Consider the following 12076-nt stretch of genomic DNA (forward strand, 5'->3'; position numbering starts at 1 on the left):
CACTCCAAGGCAGAGTACAAAGTAAGTGGCAGAATACTTGGTAGTGTGGAGGAGCAGAGGGATCTGGGGGTACATGTCCACAGATCCCTGAAAGTTGCCTCACAGGTAGATAGGGTAGTTAAGAAAGCTTATGGGGTGTTAGCTTTCATAAGTTGAGGGATAGAGTTTAAGAGACGCGATGTAATGATGCAGCTCTATAAAACACTAGTTAGGCCATACTTGGAGTACTGTGTCCAGTTCTGGTCGCCTCACTATAGGAAGGATGTGGAAGCATTGGAAAGGGTATAGAGGAGATTTACCAGGATGCTGCCTGGTTTAGAGAGTATGGTTTATGATCAGAGATTAAGGGAGCTAGGGCTTTACTCTTTGGAGAGAAGGAGGATGAGGGGAGACATGATAGAGGTGTTCAAGATATTAAGAGGAATAGACAGAGTGGACAGCCAGCGCCTCTTCCCCAGGGCACCACTGCTCAGTACAAGAGGACATGGCTTTAAGGTAAGGGGAGGGAAGTTCAAGGGGGATATTAGAGGAAGGTTTTTTACTCAGAGAGTGGTTGGTGCGTGGAATGCACTGCCTGAGTCAGTGGTGGAGGCAGATACACTAGTGAAGTTTAAAAGATCACTAGACAGGTATATGGAGGAATTTAAGATGGGGGGGGTTATATGGGAGGCAGGGTTTGAGGGTCGGCACAACATTGTGGGCCGAAGGGCCTGTAATGTGCTGTTCTATGTTCTAACTTCTGGTAATTTCTTCCCTCTCCCTTCCCCCATCCCAGTTTCACTCTGCCTCCTCCTCCAGCTGCCTATCACCTCCGTCATGATTCTGCCTTCTTCTACTACACATAGTGCTTTCCCCTTAATTCCTTCTTCACCTTTCCTGCCTATCCCCTCCCTGCTTCCCCTCCTCCACCCCTTGATCTTTCCTCTTATTGGTCTTTTAACTGGCACCTACCAGCCTTCTCCTTTCCACCCTCCCCCCACCTTCTTTATAGGGCCCCTGCCCCCTCCCTCTTCAATCCTGACAAAGGGTCTCGGCCCAAAACTTTGCTCATTTCCACGGACATTGCCCAACCTGCTGAGTTCCTCCAGCGTATTGTACGTGTTGCTTTGACCACAGCATCTGCAGTGTACTTTATGTTTAGGGCTCTAAAAAGTTATATAGTTGCCAAGAAGGAGCTTAAGAATAGGCTTAAGTGAGCTAGAAGGGGAAATGAGAAGACCTTGGTGAGTAGGATTAAAGAAGACCCCAAGGCATTCTACATGTATGTGAAGAACAAGAGGATGACTAGAAATGATCAGGAAAAGAAGAGGAAACATGTGCCTGGTGGAGGAAGAGGTATGGAAGGTCCATACTTTGCTTCAGTATTCACCACTGAGAGGAACCTTGACATTTGTGAGGACAGCGCAAAACAGGCTGATGTGCTAGAATAGATTGATGTTAAGGAAGACTCCCAGAATTATAGGTTTTACTTCAGTGTTGGCCAAACATTTGGAGAAAATCAAAAGAGATAGAATTTATGAGTGAAGGAGGATGAGAGGTGACTTTGTAGGAGTGTACGGGATGATAGAAGCATTGTTGGAGTGGATAGCTAGAGACTTTTTCTAAGGGCAGCAATGGCTAATATGAAGGGGCACAGTTTTAAGATGATGGGAGGACAGTATGGGGAGGGGGGAAATGTCAGAGCGTAAATATTATACACAGGGAATGTGGGAATGCATTGCCAGAGGTGTTGCTAGAGGCAGATACATTGTATACATTTAAGAAACTCTTAGGTAGGCACATGGATGATAGAAAAATGAAGGGCTTTGTAGAAGTGAAGGGTTAGAGTGACCTCAGAGTACATTAAAAGTTTACACAACATCATGGGTTGAATGTACTGTAATGTTACTGTATTCTATGTATGATTATATTATGAATGTAATATTTTGAAAAGCTTTTGATGTTAATGTAAAATGTTATTGCACTTGTGAATTGTACTTTGTCTTAGTGTCTCCAATATGGACAGTTGTCAAGCTTGAAAGTCTACAGCTTCTACAAAATATAGTTTGTCACTTGGTAAATTGGCATCCTTGAACAATGCTAAAAATATTGCATTGCTTGTTAAACATATCTGCATTAATAAGTGAACTATTGAATCATTACCACACAAGAGGATGCCATTCAACATATCAAGCATGCCAACTTTTTCACATACCTGTTTTCCTCCTTCAGTGCCATTCCCCCACAATACCGTTCCCTACCTGCCTATTGCTAGCAAAATATATTTTGCCAAATATCTAGTATCTGTGTCCTTTAGTCCTTATGTAATCAGTAAATGTAAACAACTTTTCTTGTTTTCTAAATCTATTATAATTTTGTAGATTTCTATCAAATCTCCCTTCCATCTCCTTTGCTCCAAAGAACACAATTCCAGTTTCTCCAATCCAACTCATAGTTAAAAGCCCTCAGACTGAAACTATTCTCCTTTACACCCTCTCAAAGACCAAAATATTTTTCTTAAAGTGTAGTGATCTGAATTGAACAGAATAACTTGTTGCCTAATAAGAGCTGCTTCAAGTTTCAGCACATCTTTCTGTTTGGTAGCTAATGTTTCTAATTACTAAAGTTTAAATTTATGATGCCCAAAATGCTTTTGCTAACTAGTACCAACGTGTTCTGTTATTTTCACATGTTCATTCATTCTCATTCCTTTGTCCCTATGTTTGTACACTTTAAATTTATGCCAGTAAGACTATATCGCCTCTCTCCACCCATCTCCAAACTGCATCACCTCACACTCTATGTATTAAACTCCATCTTGCACACATCTGCCTATATTGTTAGTCTGCATATATCTAGCTGCTGATGCCATTATCCTTACTGTTAGCTACACCCCTAGGTTTATTGGCAACTGCAAATATTAACCTGCATTAAAATTATTTTATATATTGCCTCATCTTAATTATTTAGTTTTGAAAATAAAAACTAGTGCTCTCTAATATTGACAGATTCTCCCTCTAACCTTCCATGGAAGACATGCTTGGCAGGATTTATCAATTGCAAGCAAGAGAAAATCTGCACGTTCTGCAAATCCAAGCAATACACACAAAATGCTGGAGGAACTCAGCAGGCCAGGCAGCATCTTTGGAAAAGAGCCTGAAATATCGACTGTTTTCTCTTTTCCATAGATGCTGCGTGGCCTGCTGAGTTTCAACTGCATTTTGTGTGTGTTGCTTTATCTTTTGCATCCTTTTATAGATAGATAGATAGATAGATACTTTATTCATCCCCATGGGGAAATTCAACTTTTTTTCCAATGTCCCATACACTTGTTGTAGCAAAACTAATTACATACAATACTTAACTCAGTAAAAAATATGATATGCATCTAAATCACTATCTCAAAAAGCATTAATAATAGCTTTTAAAAAGTTCTTAAGTCCTGGCGGTTGAATTGTAAAGCCTAATGGCATTGGGGAGTATTGACCTCTTCATCCTGTCTGAGGAGCATTGCATCGATAGTAACCTGTCGCTGAAACTGCTTCTCTGTCTCTAGATGGTGCTATGTAGAGGATGTTCAGAGTTTTCCATAATTGACCGTAGCCTACTCAGCGCCCTTCGCTCAGCTACCGATGTTAAACTCTCCAGTACTTTGCCCACGACAGAGCCCGTCTTCCTTACCAGCTTATTAAGACGTGAGGCGTCCCTCTTCTTAATGCTTCCTCCCCAACACGCCACCACAAAGAAGAGGGCGCTCTCCACAACTGACCTATAGAACATCTTCAGCATCTCACTACAGACATTGAATGACGCCAACCTTCTAAGGAAGTACAGTCGACTCTGTGCCTTCCTGCACAAGGCATCTGTGTAATAACATTTATTATTGGAAACAAGTTAACAACAGATTTTTTTAAAGAACAATTCACATTTTTATCTATTTATGCTAATTGAATTCCTTGTCTACAGCATGCTTTTTTAAATATACATTTGCTTGCACTTAGTGTAGTTACATATGAACAGAAATTAGCCACGTTGTTCTGAGGTTTGGTTAGAGAACATTGGTCTGTATTTTAACCCTGTCTGCATACCTTGACTCTTGAAACTTCAACTTAGTTTGAAATTTTCAATTAACCCCATACTCAACAGCATTTGGAGAATTTCAGTGCTTTTCAATATTTAATAACCTGTTTCCATGTGAACTTTAAATATCAACATTTTAGCTTTATAATTCTGTAGTTTATATTGTATTTCATTTGAAATTATTTTGATCAGGTCTGCAGAGTTTTTATGTGGAACATACAGATGATATACTTTGTTTAACTGTCAACCAACACCCAAAATACAAAAATATTGTGGCAACTGGACAAATAGGTAAGACATATTACTACATCACTAAGCTATAGAATTTCATTATTGTTAAGTAACTTCTTGCAAAGTTTAAATTTCAACCTACAAATCAGATCTATTATATTTATCCATATGTTAACATAGTATTTGAATGATATTTTGTGAATTTTTATTGCAATTATTTTAAGTAGGTGAATAAACAAGATCTGGTGAAGGGCATCACAAAGAGTAGAGAAGAATAAATGATTACTCAAGAGCTCAGCCAAGAATTTTCTCAGAGTGGTACCCACTTTGCTGCAAATTTGTCATTAGAATATCCCATTTACTTGGATTCCATTTCAGTTTTTTGCACAATGTAATTGGAACAGTTCTGAGGAAATTCATAACAATAGTCTTTGATGCCTGGTTTTAAAAATTTCTTTGGAAGAAGTGGAATGAAGAGCAATAGCATGACAAATGAACAGGAAAACTAAACTTCAGTACCTTACCCCTTCTATCTTAATAGCTTCCTCCTGAAGGTGGGCAACCAGAATTGCACACGATACTTAAGTATGGTTTAACTAATGTTTTGTACAATTGCAACATGGCATCTCATCTCTTGTACTCAGTGCCACAGCAATGAAGGCAGACATGCCATACACCCTGCCTACCTGTGACACCACTTTCAGGGAACAATATACTTGTACGCATAAATCTCTCTTTTCAACAACATTCTTCAGGGCTTTGTCATTCACTGTTTACACCTTGTCCTAGTTTAGCTTCTCAGTGCATCACTTTGCATTTGTTGGAGTTCGATTCTATCAGCCAATTCACCATCCATTTCCCAGTTGATCAATATCCTACCCTCCTTCACTGCCCATTATCCAACCAATTTTGGTGTAATCTGCAAGGATGTTAATCATGCCACCTACGTTCTCATCCGAATCAATAATAAAAAAGACAAACAACAAAGGATCCAGCACTGATCCCTGTAGCACACCACTGGTCACAGGCCTTCAATATGAAAAGCAACCCTCCACTACCACCTCTGTCTCCTATCACCAATTTTACATCCAGTTGTCTATTTCATCCTGGATCCCGTATGTCCTAACTTTATAGACCTGCCTACCATGTGGTACTTTATAAATGGCTTTGCTAAAGTGCATGTAGACACTATCAAATGTCCTGCTGTTATTTATCTCCCCAGTTGCCTCTTCAAAAGACTCCCAATAAATTTGTGATATGTTATTTCCCACTCACAAGACCATGCTGATGATCACTAGTCATTCCTTGCCTTTCAAATTCAAATAGATATTTTTAGAATCTCCTCCAGGGGCTTTTTCACCAGCGTGAAGTCTGTTTAGCCTTTCTTAAATTCAGGGACATTAGCCATACTCCAATATTCTGGTATCTTTCCGTGACTAATGAGGATACAACCTTTCTGCCAGGTTCCCAGCAATTCCTTTGCTTGTTTCCAACAATTTACCAGTATATACCTGGTCTGACCCTGGGAAATTAACTACCTTTAACTGCTTCAAAGCTGCCAGTACCTCCTCTTTCATAATGTTGATAAGTTTCAGGATAATGCTGTTCTCTTCCCTGAACTCACTGGTTTCCATGTCCTTCTCCTTGGTAAATGTAGACAAGAAGTAAAACCAAATTTCTTGTGGTATAATACATCGATGACCACACTAACCCTTAAAGAGACCTACTCTCTCCCTAGTTACCCTTTTGCCCTTAATACTTCCAGAATCATTTCAGATTTTTTTTGCCTTATCAGCCATGGATATCTCTTATCCCCTTTAACCCTCTTTTCATTCTTAAGTGTACACATACATCCATAAATTCTGTTTAATGCCATCAAAATTAACCTCGCCCCAGTTTAGGACTTGAAATTCTGAACCAGCTCTATATTTTTCCCATAATTAGAACAGATTATGGCCACTGCTCACAAAGTGCTCCACCACTGACAATTTGCCCACTGCCTGGCTTCATTCCTGGTCAAGTGTAGCCTCTTCTCTAGTCAGGCTATCTACATACAGCACACAAAAATGCTGGAGGAACTCAGCAGGTCAGGCAGCGTCAGTGGAGGGGAATATATACTGAACATCTCAAGTCGAGACCCTTCACCAGGACTGGAAAGGAAGGAGGCAGAAGCCAGTATAAGAAGATGGAGGAAGGGGAAGGGGTACAAGGTGACAGGTTAATGTGAGACCAGATGACGGGGAAAGTGCGTGAATAGGGGAGGATATAAAATTAGAAACTGGGAGGGGACAGGTAGGAAAGATAAAGATCTGAAGAATGAGGAATCTGATAGGAGAGGACAGTGGACTATGGAAGAAAGAGGAGGGGGAAACCAGAGGACGGTGATGGGCAGGTGAGGAGAAGAGAAAGGGTAGGAGAGTATCTAGAATGAGGAATGGGAAAAGAGAGGAGGAGGAAGGGGGAGTAATTACCAGAAGTTGGAAAAATAAATATTCATGCCATCTGGTTAGGGGCTACCCAGATGGAATCTGAGGTGTTGCTCATCTAGCCTGAGCTTAGCCTGATCATGGCAAGAGAGGAGGCTATGAACAAACATGTCAGAAAGAGAATGGGTAGCCATGGGACATTCTGCCTTGTGCAGTAGACAGAGCAAAGACACTCAACAAAGTAGTCTCCAGTATGCGTTGGGTCTCACTGATGAAGTAGAAACCAGATGGATGACCCTGGCGAACTTGCATGTGAAGTGCCATCTCTCCTGTCCTGTCAGATCTTTTTTCTTCTTTAGCCCTTTATCTCTTTGACCTTTTCCCTTCCTAGCTTCTTACTTTACCCCTTCTCCCACCCACCAAATTACAATTCTAGTTTAACTATACCTCTGTACAATTTTCCTGTATATTTGCTCAATTCCCACTATTGAGTGGCAGAGGTCTTTAAAATAATCCATTTCTTATTTAAAGATCCACTCATAAAGCATTATTTTTAAATTCTAGCTCCTAATTTAGATTCTCCCACAAGAAGAAACATTTCCACATCTACCCAGACAAGACTGCTCAGGATCTTGTATGTATCACCTGAGTCACCTCTTGCTCTTCTGTTCTCCACTGGATACTAACCTAGCCTTCCAATCTTTCCATGTAAGACAACCTGGCCATTGCAGGTATCAGTCCAGTAAATCTTCTTTAAATGGCTTCCACTGCATCCTTCGTAAAATGAGAATACCAGTACTGTTCTAGAACTGTCAAACCCAGCACAAGAAATTAACATTGGCTAAAACAATAATTTATGCCTATTGCACAAATCATCTCAAATCTGTGTGTGCTAACCCAAAGTTTATTTAACATCAAGTAGATATTTTTATCTGAAGTTTAATAGACCAAAAACTTTGAGAAACATTGACAAACATTTATAGATGCTTAGTGGTGAGTACCCTAACTGGTTGCATTACTGCTTGATGTGGAAATGGAACAGAAAAGGCTACAGATACAACCTAGTTCATCATAGACAAAGTGCTCTCAACCATTGAGTACATTTACATAGAGCTCAAGAAAGCAGAATCGATCATTAAAGACCTTCGCCATCCAGGCCATGTCCTCTTCTCGGTACTACATCGGACAGGCCTTAGGTCCCACACCACCAAATTCAGGAACAGTTATTACCATACAACCATCAAGCTCCTGAACCAGAATGGCTAACTTCAATTACCACTAGTCTGAACTGATTCTAGAACTACATATCCACTTTCAAGGACTTTTTACTTCTTTTTCAGTATTGTATTTCTTTTATTTGCACAGTTTGTCTTCTTTTGAATATTGGTGCTTGTCACTCATTGTCTGTTTATCTATATTTTTTCATGAAATACTTTTGTGTTTCTTTTTTCCTGTAAACACTTGCAGAAAATGAATCTCAAAGTAGTATATATGGTAACATATATACATACTTCGATTATTAATTTAATTTGAACTTTGAAGAGCATAAAAGCACACCACAGCTTGTTTTGCATAATATTTCTATCCAATTAAACAGCACCTAATTTTGTTTATCGAGGTCATTATTGTGGAAATTCACTTCTAGCATAATCCCCTTAATGCCCATAGACCTCAATTTTATCAGGTCACTTTGATGCTTGAGGTCAGCAATTGGTCTATGTAAAATCCTAAACTGGGCATCAGTGATCTGGTTATTGGTGAGTGTATGCCTCCAAACAGTACCATCAATGACATCTTCCATCACCTTGTTGATCATTGAGAGCACATTGATTAGGTGGTAAATAGCTGGCTTGTGTTTTTCTGCTTTTTGTGAGCATGACAAACCTAGGCAATTTTCCATTCTGTCAGGTGGATGCTGGTTTTGTAATGAGATAGTTTGATTATGGGCACAGCTAGCTTTGGAGTGTATTCTTTGGTATTACCACTGGGATTCTGATTCAGTAGAACAGATAAAAGTATGATCAAAATGTGAAGTCAAAGTAATATATTCTGAAACTGACATATCAGTAAGAATGAAAATAGGACCATAAATTTGCAAAATATTGAAGGCCCATGTGCATACATCCACATTGGTTAAATGTATACAAACTAAGTTATCAAAGAGAAGAGTGGGTTCTTGTGTCTGCATGAAAACAGAACCAAAAGTGATGTACTTGCATAGCAGTTGAAAATGGATGTAGGAATCACTCAGCATCTACACAACAGTGTTTAAAAAACTAAGAAGTGGCAAGTAAGTCAATGTTCAGCACCAGCTGAGAGGGCACAAGAACATACTTCATTGGCATAGTCACTTTTACAGCCTGTAATGTTGCTTTTGTTGCAGCAGCTGACATTAGGATGTCTGAACAGACATCACAAGCTATTCCTCTTTGGGATTCTGGGATATTACTCTTTGAGCATACTCTCTTCTTTAGATTCAGATTTATTTATCACATGTACATCAAAACACAGTGACATGCACTGTTTGCATTAACAACCAGAACACCCAAGGTGTATGCAGGTGATCTTGAGAGCCCTTATTCACCTATTCCCTCTTCCACCATCCTGTCTTGCCTTCTGAGGTTTGTGCTGTTCCAAGAGAATTCTTACTATTTCACTCGTGTGCAAGCATTGTTTTTAAAAGAGACTTTAAAATCTATAAACTATCTGTGAGGAAGACAGTGGCTAAAGTCAACGTAGGTCCCTTGGAAGACGAAAAGAGGAAATTGATATTGGGTGATAAGGAAATGGCTGAGGCATTGAGTGACTATTTTGTGTCAGTCTTCACGATGGAGGACACGTCTAATATGCCAAAGAAGGATGTTATGGACAAAATGGGAGGTGAGGACCTCGATAAAATCAATGTCACTAAAGAGATGGTGATGAGCAAACTAGAAGACCTGAAGGTAGATAAGCTCCCTGGTCGTGATGGGATGCATCTCAGGGTGCTGAGGGAATTGGTGGAGGTTATAGTAGACGCGTTGGCAATCATTTATCAAAACTCTCTAGACTCTGGGCAGGTCCCAGCGGATTAAAAGACAGCAAACATCACACCACTTTTTAAAAAAGGATGTAGGCAAAAGACGGGCAACTATAGGCCAGTTAGCTTAACATCTGTAGTCAAGAAAATGCTTGAAGCTGTCATGAAGGAAGAAATAGTAAAACATTTAGAAAGGAGTGGTTCCATTAGACAGACGCAGCATGGATTCAGAAAGGGTAGGTCCTGTTTGAAAAACTTACTGGAGTTCTTTGAGGACATAATGAGTGCAGTGGATAGAGGGGAACAGGTGGATGTCATATACTTGGATTTCCAGAAGGTGTTCGATAAGGTGTCACACAAGGTGTCGCTTATAAATAAGAGATGGATGCATGGAGTCGGAGGAAGTGTATTGTCATGGATAGTTGATTGGCTAACCAATAGAAGGCAGAGAGTTGGTATAAATGGGTGTTTCTCCGGTTGGCAGCCAGTGGTGAGTGGGGTGCTGCAGGGGTCGGTGCTGGACCCGCAGCTGTTTACCATTTACATTGATGATTTGGAAGAGGGGAGTGAGTGTAGCTTGGCAAAATTTGTTGATGACACTAAACTGAGTGGAAAAGCAAATTGTACAGAGGATGTGGAGAGTCTGCAGAGGGATATAAATAGATTAACTGAGTGGGCCAAGGTCTGGCAGATGGAATGCAACATTGGTAAATGCGAGATCACCCACTTTGGAAGGAATAGTAGAAGAACAGATTATTATTTAAATAGTGAAAGATTGCAGCATACTGTTGTGCAGAGTGACTTGGGAGTACTTATTCATGAATCGCAAAAAATTAGCTTGCAGGTACAGCAGGTTATTAAGAAGGCAAATGGAATGTTGGCCTTCATTGCTAGAGGGATTGAATTCAAGAGCAGGGAGATCATGCTGCAACTATACAGGGTACTAGTGAGGCCACACCTGGAGTGCTGTGTGCTGTTCTGGCCTCCATACTTGAGGAAGGATATACTGGCTTTGGAGGCAGTGCAGAGGAGGTTCACCAGGTTGATTCTGGGATGAAGGGGTTAACCTATGAGGAGAGATTGAGTCGCCTGGGACTATACTCTCTGGAGTTCAGAAGAATGAGAGCAGATATTATAGAAACATACAAAATTTTGAAAGGGGTAGATAAGCTAGAAGTAGGAAAGTTGTTTCCATTAGTGGGTGAGACTAGAACCAGGGGACATTGCCTCAAGATTCAGGGGAGAAGATTTAGGACGGAGATGAGGAGAAACTGTTTTTCCCAGAAAGTGGTGAATCTGTGGAATTCTTTGCCCAGGGAAGCAGTTGAGACTTCTTCACTAAATATATTTAAGATACAGTTAGATAGATTTTTACATAGTAGGGGAATTAAGGGTTATGGGGAAAAGGCAGGTAGATGGAGCTGAGTTTACAGAGAGATCATCCATGATCTTATTGAATGCGGGGCAGGCTCGATGGGCCGGATGGCCTATTCCTGCTCCTATTTCTTATGTTCTTATGAGTGTCTGCTTTTACATTTTGAAACAATCATGAAGACCACTATATAGACTGCCAGACTCTTTAAAAATATGAGTCAGCAACTAAGCTATAATTAGCTGATAATCCCAAAGTGTTGTAATGTTATTGGGTCATTTGGCTGAGAGAAAGCATTAGGTGGAATGATGAACTCTAAAAGGTAGTTTTAGAAGTAGCTCTAAAATACTAAAATCTGGAAGTCTACGTTGCTGGTGAGCTGGACAATGAAAGTGCTGCGCAGTTATGGCCTAATGTGTGAAACGGGCCCTCGCACTGCGTCACAGCCTACTGCAGCTATTTGGGAATCTGATGTTGGAAGTGCGCCAGGATGCAGAAGCGCAGTGCGTGTCGGTATTTGAGCGGAATTAAAGCAGGTCCCTACAGACACGAGTTCCCAGTGATTTCTCTCACTAACATCCGATCACGTGAAAATGAAATGGATTATCTGTGCTTTTGTCTGAACCAGTGGGAGATGAGGGACTGCTGCACACTTGTCCTGACAGAAATGTGGCTCCAGGACAGCACTCCAGATTTGGCCATCCAGCTAGAATGCCTAATCTCCTTTCAGTGGACAGAAATGCTGTGACCTCAGGTACAACCCATGGAAGAGATCTGTGGGACAAAATAAATAAGAACTGGTGTGTGAACGTCCACTGCTCGCCACAGATAGAGTTTTTAATGGTGAATTGCAGGCCCTTCTATTTACCAAGGGAGTTCACTGCCATTGTGATTGTCACTGTTTACATTTCTACCCCCCACCACCTCCTGTGTTAGTACTGGGGAAGCGCTGCAGGAGCTCTACATCAC

The 12076-nt window shown here is 40.6% G+C and overlaps 2 protein-coding genes across 3 annotated transcripts in view; one reads left to right on the forward strand and one right to left on the reverse strand.

Moving 5' to 3' along the window:
• Positions 1 to 12076, forward strand: part of LOC140730489 (echinoderm microtubule-associated protein-like 6) — a 343576-nt gene that overhangs the window by 287211 nt on the left and 44289 nt on the right. For both annotated transcript variants that reach the window (XM_073050994.1, XM_073050996.1), the window contains exon 30: positions 4252 to 4350. In XM_073050994.1, coding sequence (XP_072907095.1) covers positions 4252 to 4350 — 99 coding nt within the window. The remainder of the gene's footprint in view (positions 1 to 4251; positions 4351 to 12076) is intronic.
• LOC140730495 (clathrin heavy chain linker domain-containing protein 1-like) overlaps positions 1 to 12076 on the reverse strand; it is a 408057-nt gene that overhangs the window by 171192 nt on the left and 224789 nt on the right. The gene's annotated exons all lie outside the window — the stretch shown is intronic.

The sequence above is a fragment of the Hemitrygon akajei genome, chromosome 7, assembly GCF_048418815.1.
Source record: "Hemitrygon akajei chromosome 7, sHemAka1.3, whole genome shotgun sequence".
Classification (NCBI taxonomy): domain Eukaryota; kingdom Metazoa; phylum Chordata; class Chondrichthyes; order Myliobatiformes; family Dasyatidae; genus Hemitrygon; species Hemitrygon akajei.